General features: G+C 48.5%; 1 protein-coding gene across 1 annotated transcript; it reads right to left on the bottom strand.

The window, feature by feature from the left end:
• Positions 1-2911: 2911 nt before the first annotated feature.
• Catsper1 (cation channel sperm associated 1) lies at positions 2912-11232 on the bottom strand. Its single transcript, XM_027944371.2, has 14 exons — positions 10968-11232; positions 10341-10882; positions 10077-10290; positions 8894-9106; positions 8150-8263; positions 7866-8019; positions 7367-7458; positions 7106-7249; positions 6896-6959; positions 6693-6765; positions 6530-6590; positions 4733-4808; positions 3087-3201; positions 2912-2976 (listed from the first exon to the last, which is right to left on the bottom strand). Exons 1-14 carry the CDS (start codon positions 11230-11232, stop codon positions 2950-2952), a joined length of 2154 nt encoding a protein of 717 aa, XP_027800172.2. The 3' UTR covers positions 2912-2949.
• Positions 11233-20868: the final 9636 nt, after the last annotated feature.

Here is a 20868-nt window from a genome sequence, read left to right as displayed (position 1 = left end):
AGCCCAGACAGCACTGACAGTTCAGGGCTCAGCCCTTGAATCTGGGGATCTCCAACTTTCCAGCATCACAGACATGAGGAAACAAATTCTGGGGTCCCCAATCACAGACTCCCACTAGCCTCAGGTAACAGACAGGAGACAAAGTCACAGAAGAGGGATTGTATCCCAAGACTAGCCGGGGACAGTGTCTGTGAGCACTTAGAAGGGGAGCCCATGCCCTGCTCCTCTCAGCACTTGGGAGAAGCTCAGGCATGCATGTGGGGTGCCCAGCCCATTGGGTCCTAGACACTGAGCTTCCGGCCCACTAATGCTCATATGTCTGTGTGTGGCCCAAAGTTGTCTTACACAGCCACTGCTGGCCAAGAGCCATGAGGCCAGGACATTGCCTCTTACATTCTCACTAGTAGGACCCCCCCAGGTTCCCTTGGCAAGACCCCTGGAAGGCACTTGGGGCATCGTGCTGAGTGACCAGCATTTTCCTTCCTATGATCGGTAGAGGCTCTGTTGGTCACTTTCATAGTGATCTGGCCACATTCACAGTGGCCCTAGACAGCTGCCCTGATCCTTGAAGTAGCAGAATGGGTCTTCATGCATAGGCGTGCCTTCCTGCAGCCTCAGGGGTCGAGCTACGCTCACCTGTTCCTTTGTGATATTACTCCCTTGCCCTGTTTGGGAAAGAATGTTCCATGGAAATGCCCTTTGGGTGTGGCCTTCCTAGATGTCAGTCAACCTGCTGACAGCAGACATCATGAAGTTAGACTCAACCCCCTGAAACCTGACCCCTGGCCTCATTTGAATGGCTTCTCCTCAATAAAAGGGGTCAGAACATGCTGGCTCTCTTTCTGTGGACTCTTAAGTTCAGAGGAGCCGTCACAGGACTCCCAAAGAAAAAGGTATCTCTGCTCTTGTGTGGTTATTTCGCGCAGCCCAGTTCCCCTGGAGTGATCCTGAGTGTTTTTGTCGCCAGGAACATGACAAGGCACTGGACATGGAGCCCCAGAGGGAGCAAGTGCAAACCTGCTGCCCACATGAGGAATAGTTCTGACTGAATGTCACTTAAAGAAAATAGGGTTGCAACATTTCTTGCATAGTTGAATTTGTGGCTGAAGTGCATACTCAGACACACCCACTCACACCTACAACCCTCAACTCTACAGACATTCACACCCATAAACCCACAGGACACACTCAGATGTTCCCAGACACCATATACATGCCCTGAAAAAAACACCAGCGCCCACCTAGCAACCAACTACCCAGCAACACAACCTAGCAACCCAGAAGCAAAGCAAACACAGAAGCAGCACCCCAAGATAGCCTAGAGATGGGCTTGCAGACCCCAGACACTAGCCAGAGCCCCGCATTCCCACCTGGGAGTCTCTCTTTGATGCACCAACTTGCACCCACACCCAGGACAGGGGGCAGTAAGCTGGTGCCTTGGGGGTTCTGGTTGTCAGCAGTGTTCAAGCCCAGAGATGGCATGGAGAGAGCTCTGGCATTCCTTCTCTGCTGCCCACACGCCCTTCTTTCCAAATGTCTCTATACCCCACCTGTTCCTGCCTGGGCCCCACCTAGTGGTGGGATGTTATGAGCTTCAGTGCCAGCTCCTTGCCTGCTGCTCAGTCACAGGGGACTACACAAGGATGAAGATGGAGAGTTACAAAATAGATGCTGAGTTCCACCTGACATGAGTAGCTGAGGGTTTGACAGGGACATGAGGAATAACTTCTAGCCCTGCTCCTGCTGGACCCTGCTGGCTATGACAGCCCAGACAGCTAGTGTGTGTGTGGCTGGCTTGGAAGTGCTCCATGTGACACCAAGCAGGAGGCTCCAACACAGGACCAATGCAGGGTAGGTGGCAGAAAATGCTTGATGAATGAATGCGTGAGATCTTGGGGTGAGGCAAATCCCAGGGATGACTGCCTAGTGGCTTCTCCATCCCTGGAATCTCTGCCCAAACCTAGATGGCATTTCCTCTGCACAGTCCATTCCTGGACCTTGGGCCAGCCTGTGTCCTCAGCTAGGCTAGGAAGGGGAAGCTGCTTCTGTCCTAAGGCACGGGGGCTCTACCACTGTCTGGTCCAGCCCAGAGGCAGAGGTGGTTATCAAAACTGCTGCACCCTGGACTGGCCTCCACTAAGGGTGAGATGGTTGTAGATGGTGGAAGACCCCAATACTGGGTGGGGACCCTCAAGGTTCAGACTTGGCTTGAACTTGATTTAGTGCTAGGTCTGCAGTATCTAGCACAGGCTAGCCCAGCCATGGCCACAGCCTGTCCAGACTCAGGCTATAAATAGGGGAATCTCCCAATGCAGCTGGTCCATCCCACTTACCTACTGCTCGCACCTCCCCTGAGGCCAGAAGGACTTGAGCAGCCTCCTCCACCCTCCTTACTGAGGCTCTGTAGTCTAAACCCAGGCAGAGGGCAGGGTGGATGACAATGACCTCAGACCCGATATCCCCAAGGTTGATGTCCTTATACTGGATGCTCATGGTGCTGCTAGGCCTGAATTTCTGGGGTCTGAGCCCCATTCCTGGAGCCCACTGGTCCCCCCAGGCCTCGATAATGTTGACCTATGGGCCAGATGGGCCTTCCTCCCCTAAGTGGGCTACTGCTCCCTCTGTCCCTTACCAGCACCACCAGTTCCTGGGCCTAAACCACTTTCTGCATCACTCTTCTGGCTGTTGCCAATGTGCTGCTGGGCTGAGAGGATAGCCAACACCACCCTTCATCCCACCCCCAGGGGCACCACACAAGTTCCCTTGCCCTGTGTTTTGCACAGCCATAGAAGACACAAAATCGTCTGGGGTGTAAAAACTCTGTTGGGGCCCAATTCCTGCAGGGCCCAGACAACCACGGTAGCAAAGTTGGGGACTTATCCCAACACCCAACTCCAGGTGGGCAGCTTGCCAGAGGCTTGGGTCTGTATCTGGTGGCACTCTCCAGGGTCACTTCTTGAAGTCCTCCTCTCCAGCCTGTGGGATGGGAGCATGAAGGAGCCAGTGCCTTGTGTGACTACTAACTACTCTGGGGCCACTTCTGGCAAGATCCCTAGGTCCCCCATTTCCTGTCCTGTTTGGCTCACCTCAAATGCTGTGTCAACAATCTCATCAATGACAGATGCCTGGGAACGGAACTTCTGCTGCTGATATTCCACCCCAGCCACCAGCTGCAGGAATTGGAACTGGAGCTCCCGCTGCCTGAAGGGACAAGGTGGGGGAGGCTGGACTCTGCTGGCCTGCCTGTATTCTTTCTGGGCCCCCAGAGCTCCCACATGGCTCTTTTTGCCAGTTTCCCCCAAAACTTAATCACCCAAGACCTCCTTTTCTATTTTGTTTCTTTCTCAGTACCTAGAACAGCCCCCATGTCTGCCTGCACCATGGAGAATTCCAGAATTAAATTGCTCACCTACCCATCTGATGCTCCCTCATCTAACCAAGCCTCTCCATAGACCCACTTAACCACCCACCCACATTCATCTACCCCACCCTTCCCTCACTTGGTCCTCCCTAGATCACCCATCCACCTACACCGTGACCATACTGTGCGGGAAGCCATCCACCTAAACCCCCACCCCTTCCCCCATTCACCCACCAGCCCTTCTACCCCATTCATCACTCCACTGGATCTTACCAATCTATCCATCAAATACAGCCAACACTGTAAGATGCTCCAAGGACATAGATGAATAAGAAACAGACTTTGCCCCCAGAGCCAGAACACTGACCTGCTCTGGTTAAGTGTAAACACAGGGTGCTGAGGGCACAGGGAGGGGAACCTCCCCCAGTGCTGGGGGTCTAGAAAGGCTTCAGGAGGGACTGTCCTTAGAGGTGAGGGACTGTCACTGAACTGAGTTTGGAAGAAATTTGGGAGTATGCCAGGTTGGAGCAGGGCTCCTGGAGCTCTGAATCTCAAGAACATTCAGAGAGAGCTCTGAATCTCAATAACTGTGGGGCTCAGGGCAGGCTTCAGGGGAAGCTGCTGCAGCGGGTGGGTGAGTTAGTTGAGGTGCATCTGAGAAGTGTCAAAGCAACGTCAAAGGGGGAACAGAGGAGGGGGGAAAAGCCAAGGTTACACCAAGAACCACTCTTGGGGGAGGGGCCCTATGGGGATGATATCCCCAAGGAAAGTGTCTCCGCGTGCTGAGAGCCCAGACCAGAGTGGTCAGGTGCTAGAACATGAAGGATGAACAGGAGAGCGCCCCAGGAGACAACTGGAGCCAGGATTGGAACTGAACTCTCCCAACTCCTGGTCAACTGAGCCTGACACCAGCATCCAGAGAACATTCCAGGCAGAGAACAATGCAGGCAAAGGCCTATGGGTAGAGAAGTATGTGCCATGCTTGGGAAAGAGTGTGGGCAAACAAGGTTGTGCCAGTTGGGGGTTGGTGGCTGCAATGATATGAGGTTAGCAGAGGACTAGTCAGACAGGGCCCTGGATGCAGGCCATGAAGCTTGGATTTTCTCTTGGATGAGAGGAGCCCAGAGGCTGGACGGGGGAGGGCAGCACCTGGCTTTCAGACAGAGGGGTCTCAGGAAAGAGAGGAGCAGAATCCCTGCTACAGGAAGGTCCCATGGTGCAGGCAGCCAGGGGCCACTCCTGGTTTCCACATCCCAACCCCATTCCACTCCCTTGCACAGAGGTGGCAATGTCCCTTTCCCTCCAGTCCTACTGCCAGCCCCAAGACTGCCTCACTTGACCTGAGGCCACCCTCCCTTCTCATCTTCTCACTTGTCAGTCATGGCCCCAAACTTTCGGTCGATGAACTGATTCCACAGGGTGGTCTCGCTCACTGTCTCCTCAGGCTCTGGAAAAAGAGAAAGTGGGGCGGGGTGGGGTGGGTGAGTAGGAAGATGCCCGGATCTGCAGGGAGGAGGAACGCCAGCGTCATGGAGGTTCACAGAGAGGGCCGAAGGTGTTTCCATCCCTGATGCCCAAAGAGTTTGCTTCTCCAGGCACAAAGCATGTCCCCATCCCGCTCCATTCCCTCTTACGTGTGTTTGTGGTGCTGGGTTTGGAACTCAGGGCCTCTCGCGTGCTGGGCAAGTGCTCTACCACTGAGCTAAACCCCACTTTTCTTGTGGAGCCACCCCTTAGTTCCATGTTGTCTTGCTGGAGGTTAGCTCTTTCCACAGTTCCAAGGACACGTGAGGGCAGCCCGGCCAGTTACAGGCTACGTGATTGGTTCAAAACTAGGCAATGATTCTACTGGAACTAAGCATGCTCATTTCTGGGATTTTGTTGGAATTTGCAGAAGACCATCACTTTTCTGCTGGTAGAGGTATGGTTAGCTAAACTGTAAGGACTTGGCACTATACTTGTTGGTGACCCTTTTGCTATCCAAGGGAAAACTCACTCTAAAAACAAACCCACACAGATGCCCATAGAGCAAATATAAAAGACCAGATTCTGATCATCATTTGTGCCCTGGATCAAGACATTCTTTTTTTTCTTTCTTTCTTTTTTTTTTTTTTTTTTTGGTACTGGGAATTTGACCCAGGACTTTGCCATGGAGCCACATCCCCAACCCTTTTTTATTTTGAGACAGGATCTCATTAAATTGCTTAGGGCCTCACTAGATTGCTGAAGTGGCCTTGAACTTGTGACCCTCCTGCCTCAATCTCTGAAGTAGCTGGGATTACAGGCGTGCACCACTGCACCTGGCTGGATCAAACCATTCTCGAAAGCCCATGCACCCTCAACTTGCTAAGTCATTGGAGCCAATAAATTTCTCTTCTATTCTTCTCTTCTCTCTCTCTCTCTTTCCTTCTTTTTAATTAAACCACTCGAGGTGGCCCTGTGAATGATCCTAAGAGTGGGATTCTAGAGCTCAGATTTCAAAGTTCTGGGGAGGATCACAAGTTTGAGGCCAGTCTCAGCAACTTAGCAAAGCCCTAAGGAACTTAGTGAGACCGTGTCTCAAAATAAAATACAAAAAAATGGCTGGGGATGTGGCTCAGTTGGTAAAGCACCCCTGGTTCAATCTCCGATACAAAAAGAGAAATCATCATCATCATCATCATCATCATCATCATCAAGTTCTGAGGATCTTTCAGCAGGAAGAAAACCATCAGGCTCAAAATCAATACATCCAGGAAGTGAGGTGTGAAAAATGAACACACAGGCAAACTTATTTTCGTAGGCTCTCAATCTGGGTCAAGAGACTCCAGACAAGTATATACAACCTTAATGAAATCCACAAAGGCAGTTGAAACCATCATGGAAGAGTGACTTTCATGAACTTCCTAAGTTATTAATAGGAATGGGAGTTTGGTGAATCAGACTTTGGCTTATTATTTGTTTTCCAAGTGGGTCTTTCTAGAATGGACAATAGAGGCAATTCGCTTTAGAAGATTGTCCTAGAGGCCTTTGAATCAAGGTACCAAACTCCAAAAGTCCTTCCATGTCATTAGGTTCTAAAACTGTAAAATTGGGGGTAATTCTGTGTCCAGCTGTGGAAGGAGGTAGGGTGGACAGAGACTGCCTATGCCCCCGGGGTGGCACAGGGTCTGGGCAGCTAGGCAGTACCTGTTTGCCTGAGCTCCGTCAGTGAGTCTTCCAGCAGATTCTCATGGATTTGGGCGGCCTTCTGAAGAGAAGAGGTCTCAGTCCTGCTGGAGTCCCCTGCCCCCATCCCTGGAGCACCCTGGCCCCCCCTCATGTTTCCCAGGACATCTGCCCCGTGTGGCACCTCCTGTTTTACTTTCTCCAGGCCTCTGAGCAGTGCCATCTGGAAGTTATCCACCAGGACAGCGATCACCAGGCTGAGGAGGGGGACAGCGAGGTGCTTTCAAGGGGGACACCAGAAGAGAGGCATGACCAGGGTGAGGGGCTGGGGTGGGGACTCCTGGGAGAGCTTGGGAGTGAGGCTGGGCAGCAGAGCAGGGTCCTCACTTGAGGAAGATGAAGTATTGGATGATGATGTAAATCATGAGAATGGGGATGATATACCAGGCGCCTGCGGGAGGGGGAGACAGGAGTGTCAATTGAGCAGTCTCCTCCCACCCTTGCTGTACCCCTACCCCAGGCTTCAGAAGCCCCGAATCACAGGTGGGGTAGCTGAGCCCTCAAGGTCTGTGTGCCCATCTCCTGCCCTCTGCCTACCCCGGGCCCTGCTGTCCATGTAGATGAGGGACCAGTCATCCAGGGTGAGCAGAGTGAAGAGGGTGAAGATGGTGGTGAAGATGTTCTGGAAGCGCATGGGGTCCGATTTGCGGAATAGTGCCCGCAGGACCACAGAGAAGAGGACTGGTTGTTTAGGACCAAACCAAGCTCCTATTTCCTGCCCCTGTGCCCTTCCTCCTGCTTTCACTCCTGCCACCCTGTCCCCTCCATGCACTGCCCCAGCCGCAGGGCACAGGATACAGAGGCAGGTAAACATGAGTGTAAGGATGGCTGCGATAGATGGCAAGGAGTGGCCCAGGGTTCCTGTCACTTCCTGGAGGCTGTTCAGGATGCTGTGGGCAGAGATGGAGAGGGAGGTGAATCAGTGGGGGTGGGAGGAGGTCAGTGGCAGTAGCCAGAGCTGGTACTGAAAGCACAGGGTCCCTGATTTGCTGGTGACTTGGGGGAATCCTGTTGCTTCCCTGGAAATGAAGAGGTGGCTCCCAGGGATGGCTCCCGGAGGAGGCTTATTGGAAGCAGGCTGGGGTCTGCGGCTGCCCTTGCCCCATCATTTGAGCAGGTCACAGTGGATTCCTTGGTTTGTTTTCTGATGTTGTTTTTGTAGGACTGGAAATTCAACCCTGGGTTTGGTGCATGCCAGGCAACACTCTGCCTCTGAGCCACATCCTCAGCCCCACAGTGGATTCCTTGGGAACCCAGGCCTGTGTCCCCTCTTCCTTCAGAGTCCCTACAATCAGACCTGAGCCTCCGCAGTACTCGAATGGCCCTCAGGGCCCGCATGCTCTTGAAGACCTTGAGGATCCGGAAGAGGCTGTGGTTGTAGAAGGAGAAGGAGAGGGAGTTGACCTGCATGAGCACGAAGTCCAGCACGGCCATGAGCATGATGAAGAAGTCTGAGGGTAGACGGTGTCTGAGTGGCAGTGGCCTCCCTGTGCCGACACCTCACTGCTCCTCCTTCCTCCTTAGCCTCCCCCAGGCAGTTCAGTGCTGCCTTGCCACCGGCCGCAGCCCCTTTCCACCCACCCAGATTGTTCCAGAAGTCGAAAAAGTATGCCAGGCCCAGAGCAATGATCTTGAGCAGGGCTTCCATGACGTAGATGCAGAGGAAAATGCAGTCCAAGACTAGGAAGTACCACTCTGTAGGGACACCAGGGGGTCATCAGGACTGTCCCCAGCCTCCCAGCCTCCTCCTTCTCCCTCTGTCCACAGCGGCCTCATGCAAGCCCAAATACCCATGCTCTCCCTGGGTCTGCCCTAAATGGCTGTGCGACTTAACCACACTGTACCTTCATTTTGTGGGCAAAGTGGGGATAATAACAGTCTGCTGGACAGAATTGTCGTGGGCATTAAATGCATTAGAATAGAGATGGACAATGACCATGTGGCGGGTCCTTTCCTTCTCACTGCTCCAGGTAATTTTAGGGGCCAGCCTCCCCAGGCTTCCCACAGGCTGCTTTTAACTTCCTGCTCCCAGGGCTCCCCACACCCTGCCCACCCACAGCAGCATATTTAGAGCAGATGTGCCACCTGGTGGCTACATCTGTGAACAGCACAGCCTCCTGTTCAGTGGGTTTCCAGCTGACCTCTGCAGTATCTTTCTTAGCCTGTCTCTAACACCCCAGTGTCACTGAATTCAAAGGATAGAGGATCAAGTGTACTAAATTATATAAATTTCCTGGCCCTGGATGAGGCCCATTTAGAGCAGATGCGCCACCTTGTGGCTACCTGGTGACCTCCTCCACAGGAACAGGGCCCCGTGGTTCTTACCACCCCGGATCTCGACCTCAGCAAAGGTCTGGGCTACAAGCATGACGGTGTTGAGGCAGACGACGAGGAAGATGAAGGTTTCAAAGGCCAGGGACTGGGTCAGCCTCCAGATCAGTCTCCGGAAGCCCCAAACGAGGTGGCTTAATTTATCCCACAACCACTGGAAGAGGTCCATAGTGTGCATCTTCTTGTGGGCCCGCGGGGATCGGCCCACTGTAAGGAAGCCAGAAAGTTACATCTCTGTAGGGGGTGTGGGGATCTCATGCCCCCTCCCAGACTGGTTGGGGGTCATTATCAACCCTGCCTGTTGGCCTGCTGCCATTCACCGATAGCACTGTAGGCTAGTCCTGTGCTGATCTTGACCAAAGTCCTGACTTCTGTCACACCAGGGGCCAGCCCGTTTGGGATTTGGAGTGGCTTGAGTGGATTTTGAGGGTTCCTGACACTAAATCTCCACGTCTTTATTTGCCCACATGGAAGCTTATGCATGGAAACCCTCACTCTCCTCACCTCATCCTCTTGCTGAGCCTCCCTCTCCCTTTGAGATCCTTGAACTTCCCTTCCTCCTGGATGCCTATCTTGCCCCCATCCAGTAAGTTACTCATCTCTCTTCGCTTGTTTGTTGTAAGACTATCGCCATATTTATTGAACTACTAGGAACCAAATCTGGGAGTTTGTGAGTTACCAGATAAGGTCCCTCCCTACCCTCCAACAGGGCCCTCATGCAGGCACTAGTTCCCAGCGGCTCATAGTTAGTAGGGGGAAAGTAGCCACACAGAAGCCACCGAGGTACATGTTCTGATATGGAAGACAACAGGCTCCTAGTACTGGATAGCCTCTGATGGACTCAGTGACCCCCTCAGTCTTAGATCCCCCTTGAGAACAGGAGCCATGCTGGATCCTTCCTTATTCTCCCAGGACCTAAGCACAGTCAATAAGAGGTTCAACATTTGAGAAGTAAATATGTGAGCAAAGCAGTGACCAAGTGAAGAAACACCTCGTGGCCTGCAGAGGTGCACAACGCAGGGAATGAAAGAGCGGATGGTGAACAGTGAGAAGGGGAACTAGCGGGCACAAATGGATGCAGGTGAATGGCAAGCTTCCTGATGTGTGCAAGGTCAGACCCAGCTGAATCTGGGCTGGGCGGTGGGGTCTGGGGTGGGGAGGACCAGAAGAGACTCACGTTTGCGCTTCTGAAAGTGCTCATCTTCACTCCAGCTCTCTGTGTCTTTGGAGCTGCGGGGGTGAATCTTGCTGGACCTCCGAGAGGGGGATGAGTAAAATGTGACATGGGACTGAGTCACGCTGTGCCCCCAGCTTCTGGTGTGAGTTATGCCAGGTGAGTGGGATGCCATATAAGAGGGGGAGCTGCCCAGCAAGCTGCGGGACTTGCGTGGCTCTGTGGTTGGTGGTCCGCTCAACTTGTTCTCCCCGGGATGGTGCTCACCAGAGTGTTCCCTGCGGTGGTGACCACCACGATGATGCACACCACGGAAGTTGGACCCCTCAGAGGAACGGTAAGAGGAGCTCTCTCCATGAGGAGTATGTCTTCGGTGGTGGTGGGAATCAGGATAGTGGGGCCTGCTGTAGTGGTGGGGTTCAGGTAGATGGGCCTCATCATGGTGGTAGTCTTCACCATGTTGGTAGGGCCCACCATGGGGATGGTGGGAAGGCTCGCCATGGGGATGGTGGGGAGGCTCGCCTTGGGGATGATGGGGAGGCTCACCTTGGTGGTAAAACGCAGCAGAGGAGTACTGGGATAAATTTTCTCCAAGGTGATGGGTCTCACCATAGTAGTTATGAATTTGATCTTCACCAGGATGGTGGGCCCCAACATGATAGTGGTGCCCACCAGAATGGTGATGCTTGCTATGGTGGTGGGGCCCGCCACGGTGGAAGGAATCAGTATGCTGGCGGGACTCCCCATGGTGGTGGGTTCCACCGTGGTGGTGGATTCCAGAATTGTGGGACCCACCACCACGATGCATCCTACTACCATAGTGATGCTCATCATTAAAGTGGTTCTCACCAGAATAATGTTGAGAATGGACAGTGCCATGGGGGAGACCCTCACCAGGGGATGGATAGTGGTGAGCCCTGCCACGATAGTGGGCCTTGTCACGGTGGTGGAAAGGATAGGAGTAGGGATTTTCAGGGTCTTGGTAGTGAGGTCCACCATGATGACGGAGCCCACTGTGATGGTGGGGCCCCCTGTGGTGATGGGTCTCATGATGGTGGGCTCCACTAGGGCCTGGCCGGTGGTATGGGGATGATGAGTGGGGGTGAGATAATGTATCCAAGTCATTTTGAATCCTTTCAGTCACTGAAGATTGATCCATAACTGTGCTGGGAATGGTAGAATGAAGAGAGCTAAAGAGTTGGAACCAACAGTTCCCTCCCCGGATTTCTCTTCTCTCCTAAGCTGAGCTTAATGCCAACTGTGGCACTGGGCTTCTAGGAAGGCCTGACTCTTCTCTTGGAACTCTCCTCTCTATGATGTCATTAGCAGGTTTGGACCCCATTTGCAAAAGCCTCTTCCTGAACTATTCTTCAGAATCAAGAATTATTATGTCTAGCACCTTCAATGTAAAATAAGGAAACAGATCCAAGGTGATCTAGCTGGCCAGTAGCACCAAAAAAGTCCAGGCAACACCATTTTTCTATCACTCATTTTAGACCAACTGTTGCCATGAAGAACTTCATGAGGCCAGGTTGTGTAGTTCTCATCCCACTTATAGATCAGTTGGCTCCCCTATAAATAGGTGTGGAACATTGGGCCTATTGCTTAATTTTCTTATGCCTCAACTTCTTCCTCTGTAAAATGGGAATAATAACACCTACTTACAGGATCAAAAAAAAGTTATGTAAACCTTATACTAGTATAACAAATTAAACCAAATTAATTAATTAATTAATTTTTAAAAACCCTTATACTAACAGTATAATGAATGTTAGTTGCTATTTTAGTTATCTTTTTTATGACTGTGACCAAAAGACCTGACAAGAATAGTTAGAGGCAGAAAAGTTTATTTTGGGGCTCCCCTCACACAGGTCTCAGTCCATTCATCGCTAAATCCATTGCTCTGTGCCTGAGGTGAGGCAGAATATGATGGCAGAGGGTGTGGCAGAGGAAAGCAGCTCAGAATTTAGCAATCAGGAAGCAAGGAGAGTTCTGCTCACCAGGGATAAAATATAACCTCCAAAGTCCTACCCCTGATGACCTGCCTGTTACAGCCACACACTTCCTGCCTACAGTTATCATAAAGTTAATCCATATCAGTGGATTAATCCACTCATTAGGTCAAGGCTCTGGTAACCAATCATTTTACCTCTAAACTTTCTGGCATTGTCTCACCCATGAGCTTTTGGGGATACCTCATAGCTAAACCATAACAGTTGGTATTATATGTCACGAGCCAGCCATGGGCTGTGTGTGTGAGCTATGCGCATTTGAGCCTGTGAGGGAACTGGACTGACATTGCTGCCTGGTTGGGCTGTGCACCTTAGGTGTGCCTTTTTGCCTGCTTTGCCTTGGATCCCACACAGCACCTGAGATGGGTGTGGCTTTCCAAGATGTCAGTCAATCTGCTGACCATAAGGCATCACCAAGCAACACTCCACCCTCCAAAACTAATCCCTTGCCTTATTTGGGTGGAATATTCTATGAATGGGTTCTCCCCAATAAATAGGGGAGTTTCAGGTGTGCTCTCTCTCTTGCCTGCCTCCCTTGCTTCTCCGTGCCCTCCAGTGTGGGAGCTTGATTCTTGATTCTTGATTCTGCAAAGCCATCCTGAACCGTGAAAAAGGTATTTTCTGTGTCTGTGTGGCTTTTTCATTGCCAGCCCAATCCACGCAGAATGACCCTGATTCTGCGTATTGCAACAATTATATTCTGTCCTTAGTCACTGATATTGATGGAAATACCTCTTTGGGGCTATTAGCAAAATAAAACTATCAGCCATTATTTGTCGAGGACCTACTTCACATTTAATTTATGACTCACAATTACCCCTCCTGGTGAATTTAGTCATTCTTTTTTACAGAGATAGGTGCAGTGGCTCGGAAAGTATCAGTTAGTTTCTTTGTTAGTAAAAAGTTTAAAATCAGTGCTGTCCAAATCTAGAGGCTCCTCCCATCACCATCATGCTGTTCTGTCTTCCTCCTGAAATCTACTGCACAGCTTGCCCTATGCGCTGAATTCCCTTGTACCCAGCACAGCTCTCCTGGAAGTTTCCAGGTCTCTCTCTTGACTATGTTTGCTTCCTGAGTGTTTGGTCACAGCCAAGTCCACAGTGGGCACAGGTACTGGATTCCCCATGATGGAGAGATACTCTTATCTCTTCAAGGGGCTCCCTGCCTGGTATGAGCAGCAGACAGGAAAGTTTGTGGCAGGAATGCCCACTGACCATGAATCTCTTCTCCTCTTCTTCTTGGGCACAGTCTTTCACCTTGAGTGTGTGCATGTGCCACACACACGTGTGTGTTTTATGGCGTTGGGATGGAACCCAGGGTCTTGTGCATGCTGGGCAAGTGCTCTACCATGAACTACTCCCCAGCCCGGAGTGTGTGCCGTAAACAGCTGTGGCTAACAGGAGAGAGCAGAAACAACATGAGCAACTTCTGGGTCTCGGGTTTGGACCACTGGGCAGGTGAACCTCTCTTTTTCTTCCTGTGGGATTGAGAGCAGGTCCATCAAGAAGGCAGGATCAACATTCTAGGACAGGACTTCAACTGAGCATCTGAGGACCACAGTATTCCCTGAGATGTTTCTAGGTTGAGGGTTTTGTATCATGCTCAGGGGGGAAAAAAATACTCCAACAATCATGGGATGCAACATTTTTGATGATGGACAGCTATGGAGCAGCCTCAGAAACCATTTGCTGGAGATGGTTCAGCCCCTACAGCAGGAAACAGCAGGACTGTTTCATTCAGTTGAGTCCTTTTTTGATTTTTCATGGGGTCATGACATCTGGTGGCAATCTGTGAACACGTGCTTCCTGGAGAGGAAAATACCTTGGCCCTCCTGAGCGACCTCCCCACCTTCCCTAATGTGACAAGGACTGACTTATGGAAGCAAGCTGACTCTACTGGTGTGAGAGAAAATCAGCAGAAGATTTCCTTCTAAAGCAGTGATTTTTCTATCTGTGACTCAGCTGCCTCCCTACCACTTTCACATTGGTGGCAACACAATAAAACATGGATTGTACATTACAAATGAATTTTATTGTGATGATTTGATCATTTTTGAAAGTTTCTTTTTTTAAAACTTTATTTATTTAAGTTTTAATGTGGTGCTGAGGATCAAACCCAGTGCCTCACACGTGCTAGGCAAGTGCTCTACCCCTGAGCCACACCCCCAGCCCGCCCACAGGTTTCTTATTTAGTCATCTACCATGCCTCTCTTTTCTTTTTTTTTTTTTTGCATCTTATCAGCATTTGTATTTAACCAAAGGATCTAACTGTTCAATGTGGTGATTTTAAAATATGAGGTGTGAAAAGGAAGCATAAGCTGCTTTTTTAAAAAATGGACACAATTTTTGTACATGTTTAGGGTACAGACTGACATTTCAGTACATGTATACAATGTTTAATGTCAGATTAAGGTAATCTGCATATCTATCATCTCAGACACAAATCATTATATCATTTCTTTTCTTTTCTTTCTTTCTCTTCTTTTCTCCCTCCTTCCCTTCCTCCCTCCCTCTTTCTTTCTTTTCTTTATTTTTTGTGCCAGATATTGAATCCAGGAGTGCTTAACCACTGAGCCACACCCCCAGCCCTTTTTTATTTTTTTGAGAGACGACTTCGCCGAGTTGCATAAGGCCTTATTAAGTTGTTAAGGCTGGCTCTGAATTTGTAACCTTCCTGCCTCAGCTTCCCAAGTCGCTGAGATTACAGGTGTGCACCACCATGCCTGGCTGACACATATCATTTCATTGCATTAAAAACATTCAAAATTTTCTCTATTAGCTATTTTGAAATATTCAATTAGCTGTCATCAACCATAGTTACCCTGCCATAACGTAGAACATTAGAAGTTATTGTAATAGCATTGATTAATAGCTATTAATTATATCTCCCATCCAACTGCACCCATTTCCCTGTCAACCAGGCTATCTCCACCCTCTCTCCCTCCAAGATCTGGTAACCACTCTTCTATTCTCTACTACTTTAAGATCAACTTTTTAGCTTCCACATATAACTGAGAACATGGTATTTATCTTTCTATTCCTGACTTACTTCACTTAACATGTCCTCCAGTTCCATCCATGTTGCTACAATGACAGAATTTCATTATTTTTATGGCTGAATGATACTCTGCTGTGTATGTGTGTGTGTGTGGTTTTTTTTTTTTTTTTTACTCATTTATCTGTTGATGGACAACTAGGTTGATTCTGTATCTTGGCTATTGTGAACAGTGCTATAATAAATGTGATAACAGATGTCTGTCTCTCTGTGTCTCTGTCTCTGTGTCTCTCTCTGTCTCTCTCTGTCTCTCTCTCTCTCTCTCTCTCTCTCTACTTGGGATCAAACCCAGGGCCTCATGCATGTTAGGCAAGAGCTCCACCAATAGCTCCACCTCCAGCTGACAGACATCTCTTTGGCATACTGATTTTAGTTCCTTTGGATGTACACTCAGTAGCGGGATTGCTGGATCCTATGGTAGTTCTATATCTATTTTTTTTTTTTTTAGTAAATTTTATACCCTTTCTCATAATGGCTGTACTACTTTACATTCTACTTTACATTCCCACCAACAATGGGTGACAGTTCCCATTCCTCTGCATCCTCACCAGCCGCTGTGGTTTGGATTTGGGTTGTCTCCCAAAGGCTCATGTGGCTTGGTCCCCAGTGAGCAGTGTTCAGAAATAGAAAATGACTAGATCAGGGGCTGCGACCTCAGCAACAGCTAAATTCATCAATGGTTCATCTGATGGCACTATTGCAGGATGTGGGCCCTTCAGAGGAAGAAGGTCACTGTGGCATGCCCTGGAAAAGTATGCCTAGGGGTATGGCTCAGTGGTTAAGCACTCCTGGAAAGGTATGTCCCTGGACCTTCCTATCTCTGCCTACTTTCTGATTGCTATGAGGTGAACAGCTCTGCTCCAGCACACCCTCTCCACCCTCTGCCATGTTGCTTTGTCTCACCACAGGCCCGTAGCAATAGAGCAATAGATCTGAAACCTCTGAAACCGTGAACCAAAGTAACTCTTTCCTCCTTTAAGTTGTTTTCCTCAGATGTTTTGTCACAGTGACAAAAAGCTAACTGACACACCAGCATTTATTTGTTTTCTCTCTCTTGTTATATATATATATATATATATATATATATATATATATATATATATATACACATATATATATTAGTTATAGATGAAACTTTATTTTTATGTGGTGCTAAGAATCGAACTCATGGGCTGGGGATGTGGCTCAAGCGGTAGCGTGCTTGCCTGGCATGCGTGCGGCCCGGGTTCGATCCTCAGCACCACATACAAAACAAAGATGTTGTATCCGCCGATAACTAAAAAAATAAATATTAAAATTCTCTCTCTCTCTCTTTAAAAAAAAAAAGAATCGAACTCAGTGCCTCATTCACAGGTGCCAGGCAAGTGCTCTACCACTGGGCCCCAGCCCAGCCCTGCTTTCTCTTTTATGCTAGCCATTCTAACAAGGATGAGATGGTATCTCATTGCAGTTTTGACTTGCATTTCCCTGAGGATTAGTGATATGAGCATTTTCCTCATATGCTTATTGATTATTTGCAAATCCTATTTATTTTATTTTTTAATAACTTTATTTTGCTTATTTATTTTTATGTGGTGCTGAGGATTGAATCCAGGGCCCTGCACGTGCTAGGCAAGTGCTCTACCACTGAGCCACAATCTCAGCCCTAATTATTTTATTTTAGTTTTTGCATATCGTATTTTGAGAAATGTCTGTTCAGGTTATTCTCTCTCTCCCTCTGTCTCTTTGATACTGGGATTGAACCCAGGATTGCTTAGCCACTGAGCCTCATCCCCAGCCATTTTTTATTTTTTATTTTGAGACAAGAGTCTTACTAAGTAGCTTAGGACTCACTAATTTGCTGAGGCTGGCCTTCAACTTGCAATCCTCCTGCCTCAGTCTCCTGGGTCACTGGGCTTACAGGTATGTGCCATCATGACTGGCAAAATCTTTCTATTTTTCTGATGCAGCACTAATTGGTATAAATTTCCCTCTTAGAGCCAGGTGAGGCAGTACATGTCTGTAGTTTCCTGGACCTGAAAAGTGACTTGTTTGTTACTTTCTCAAGACTTGGAAAGTTTCCAATAATTATTTAATTAAATGCGTTTCTATGATTTTTCCCCATTCTCTTCTCCTGAAAAAAGCATAATGTAAATGTTTACTCATTTAACATTGTCCTCTAAGCCTTGAAGACCTTCATTCTTTTTATTTTTTTTTATCTAATTGGATTATTTTAAAAGACCTATCTCCAAGCTCAGAAATATTTTCTTCTGCCTGATCCATTTTGCTGTTGAGGCTCTTAACTGTATTTTTAAATTTCATTTGTTGCGTTCTGTAGCTCCAAGACTTCTGATGGGTTCTTTTTTATAATCCCCATCTCTCTCTCTGCTGAATTTCTCACTCATTATCATGAATTCTCTTCCTAATTTTGTTGAATTCTGTGTTCTCTTATAGATCGTTGAATTTCCGTAAAATTCATTCATTTGAATTATCTGTTGGGCAGTTCATCAAATTCGTTTTCTTTGTGGTCAGTTGCTCGATAGCTCTTGTGTTCCTTTTAGAGTCAATCACCTTATCTTGTTTTTCAGATTTCTTGTCCCCACATTTGTATTTGTGTGTTGGGTGGATCCGTTGCCTCTGCAGTTTTGTAGGGTGGCTTTTTTAGTAAGGACTCTTTGCTGACAATGTTTCCTAGGGTGTTGATTGTAGATGCTGCTTTGTCTTTGATCTTTGGGCACTTGAGTGTAGTGTGTGTGCAGCTTCTTCAGCTGTAATCCATGTTGACAGGCAATGTGTGTGAGTGTCTCTGTGACCTAGGCTGCAGGAGTTGTGGGATGCAGCTCCCCCAGCCGGGACAGGTTTGCTGGCATCTCTGGGTATGGTGCACCTGGCTGTAGGTGTGGGGCATCCATCTGTTTCCTGGATCATGGAGAGCAGGCTTAGTGCCCTGGGCCCAGGTGGGTACAGCATAGTATACCTGAAATCGGGGGGGTTTCCTGTCCATGTCCGAGGGCTGCACAGATGGCTCTGCCAAGGCTCCAGGGACCGACCTGCTCAGAAGGCCTGCCCAGCTGCTCCCCAGGGCTGAGTGTGGTGGATGGGGCCAAGCGTCCAATTCCCACAGCCTTAGTGGGTTGAGCTTCTGAGAAGAGGCTTATAAATTGCTTCTTGGGGTCACAGGAGGATATGTAGGGCCATCTAGTTGTTTCTAGGGTCCTTGGTGAGATAAGCCACTGAGGAAGGGCTGCTCAGCTGCTTTAAAAAAAAAAAAAAAAAAAATATATATATATATATATATATATATATAGTTGTTGATAGACCTTTATTTAATTAATTTATTTACTTACATGCTGTGCTGAGAACTGAACCCAGTGTCTCACACATGCTAGGCAAGCGCTCTACTGCTGAGCCACAACTCCAGCACCAGAAGCTGCTTTTGTGGAATATAGAACAGTTGTTGGCAGAGGGTAGTGTGGCCCAAGCTCCACCGTCCCAGTGTGATGTTTCTGTGCAGGCTTGCTGAAGGAACTACATGATGTCTTTGGCTGACATCTTAATCAGGTACCTTCTAACCTCCAAGTGATAGAGCAGCTGGCATCACAGCTTGGACTTTTGCAGAGACTTTTTAAAGATCTAAACCTAACACTGTCAGATTTACATGTTTCCCAGTAAATGAGTCAAAACAGTATGACCAGCCAGGCCTGGTGGTGCCCACCTGTAATCCCAGCAACTCAAGAGGCTGAGGCAGGAAGATCACAAATTCAAGACCAGCCTCAGCGAGACTGGTCTCAAAGTTAAAAATAAGATGGGCTGGGGATATATCTCAGTGGAAGAACACCCCTGGGTTCAATCCCCAGTGCCACAAACAAAGCAAAGCAAACAGAGAAGTAAAACCCCATGACCAAATGTGATACCTGGATTTAGTCCCCAAATCCAGAAGGGACACCACACATTGCCTTTCTGTCTTTGTGGTATATGGTGGAAGGACACCTACTCGTCCCTCACTTTACAAATGATATCCCACGTTCCACAGATCTCTGCACCCCCAGGATCTTTCCTGATGTGTCAGGACCTCAAATTTTCCCGGATTCATCTCTGATTCTCTGGCATGCAAGTAACTAAACCACCTAGGGTGCTTCCCTTCCCTGTCCACAGAGTTCAAGGTCCCTCTGTACCTTGCAGTTTTCAGGAGAATGGCATGAGTGAGGGTTCAGGTGGGCAAGACACTGAAGGTGTACTGTCATCCCAACTATTTAATGCAAACTGAGTATAGTTTTCCAAACTCATGGGACTTTTTACCACTGAGCCAACTTCCCTGGTCCTCGTGGGAATTTTTTTTCCCCTTTTGATATCAGGGGTTGAACCCAGGGGTGCTTAACCACTGAGCCACATCTGCAGCCCTTTTTTTAAATTTTTTATCTTGGGACTGGGTTTCCCTAAGTTGCTTAGGGACTAGCTAAATTGCTGAGGCTGGCCTTGAGCTTGTTGTTCTCCTGCCTCAGCCTCCCAAGCTGCTGGGATTACAGAAGTGCACCACTCCTCCTGGCCCTCATGGGAATGTTAAGGAAAGTATTTTCCAGTTCAACAGTTGCCTACCTGTTGCTATGATTTACATTCTCCATTAATTTTTTTTCCTTTGCTACTAGGGATTGAATCCAGGGGTTCTTTACTACTGAGCTATACCTCTAGTCTTTTTTTTTTTGAAATGGGGTCTAAGGCTGACCTTGAATTTGTGATCCTCCTGCCTCAGCCTCCTGAGTTGCTAGAATTACTGGTGTGTGTTATAATGCCCAACTTCCAATACAAAGTTTTTAAAAGTCAAGGTGACAGCTGTAATTGGCATCACCAAATCACCATTTACTTTTGCACCTTGAAAGAGATTAATTTTGCAGTACTGCCCATGCACCTCTGAAGTCCTTGATGGTGACACTATTCTCTGCAGTTTCTCAGGATTCTAGTATCACTTTTGCCTTATAATTCAGCAGAGGTGGGAGGCCAATTCTGGGATTTCCACCTAGACTTTTTTCAAACCCCAACAGCCCCCACTGCAGTGTTGGAGAATCCATGAGAGATTCTGCCTGCTGCTGAGTATTAATCTCACAATGAATTTTAGGACTAGGGAAATGCAGCACCATTCAGTGGCCCTTGAGAATTGGTATTTAATTTGTAAAGGTCTTTGGTGCTAATTGGTTTCCAAGGGTAATAATATTGGAATGAATATCTCAAGCTACAGTAAATTCATACAGTGTCATGTTAGCTAAGCTCAACTGTATTTCTTAGAATTCTCTTTGTTATGTAGTTCTGCGTCAGTGTGGACCCAAGTGACATTTTGTGCAAGGTTGGAAAGTGGAAGTAAAATGGGAGTCAGAGAACCTGGGTGTGGTTACTCATGCCTGTAATTCCAGCCACTCAGGAAGCTGAGACTGGAGGATGACAAGTTGGAGGCCAGCCTCAACAAGGAGTCATCTCTTTTTTTACCAGAAGGGTTGAGGTGGTGGAGATAGCAGAAGCTGGTGAGGCTCTCACACAGTGATCCTTATTTGGTAGCTCATCTTGTTGGCAAGAGGTAGCTGGGTCCTCAGTTCCATACCAGGTCCTCCTTCAACTTCTGGGTCTCCTGGTCCAGGTTCTTGCTTAGCTCCATGTTAAAGAACCAGCTCCTCCTGCAGGTCTTTGCATCATCGATGCTGGAGGCTCAGCTGCAAGGGAAACTGATGTGTTTTTCTGGTTCACCCAAGGGTCCTAGCATG

This window comes from Marmota flaviventris, chromosome 9, assembly GCF_047511675.1.
Source record: "Marmota flaviventris isolate mMarFla1 chromosome 9, mMarFla1.hap1, whole genome shotgun sequence".
In the NCBI taxonomy this organism is placed as follows: domain Eukaryota; kingdom Metazoa; phylum Chordata; class Mammalia; order Rodentia; family Sciuridae; genus Marmota; species Marmota flaviventris.
The sequence above is the reverse complement of the archived record's forward strand: the minus strand, read 5'-3'. Positions and strand labels throughout refer to the sequence as shown.

Excerpts from the sequence above, each read along its gene's own strand:
- Catsper1 (XM_027944371.2), bottom strand. The coding sequence starts at position 11,232 with ATGGATCAATCTTCAGTGACTGAAAGGATTCAAAATGACTTGGATACA. Across the intron at positions 8,264-8,893 it reads TGAGGTCGAGATCCGGGGTG|AGTGGTACTTCCTAGTCTTG; the intron begins GTAAGAACCACG and ends GTGTCCCTACAG. Across the intron at positions 8,020-8,149 it reads CGACTTCTGGAACAATCTGG|ACTTCTTCATCATGCTCATG; the intron begins GTGGGTGGAAAG and ends GTCTACCCTCAG.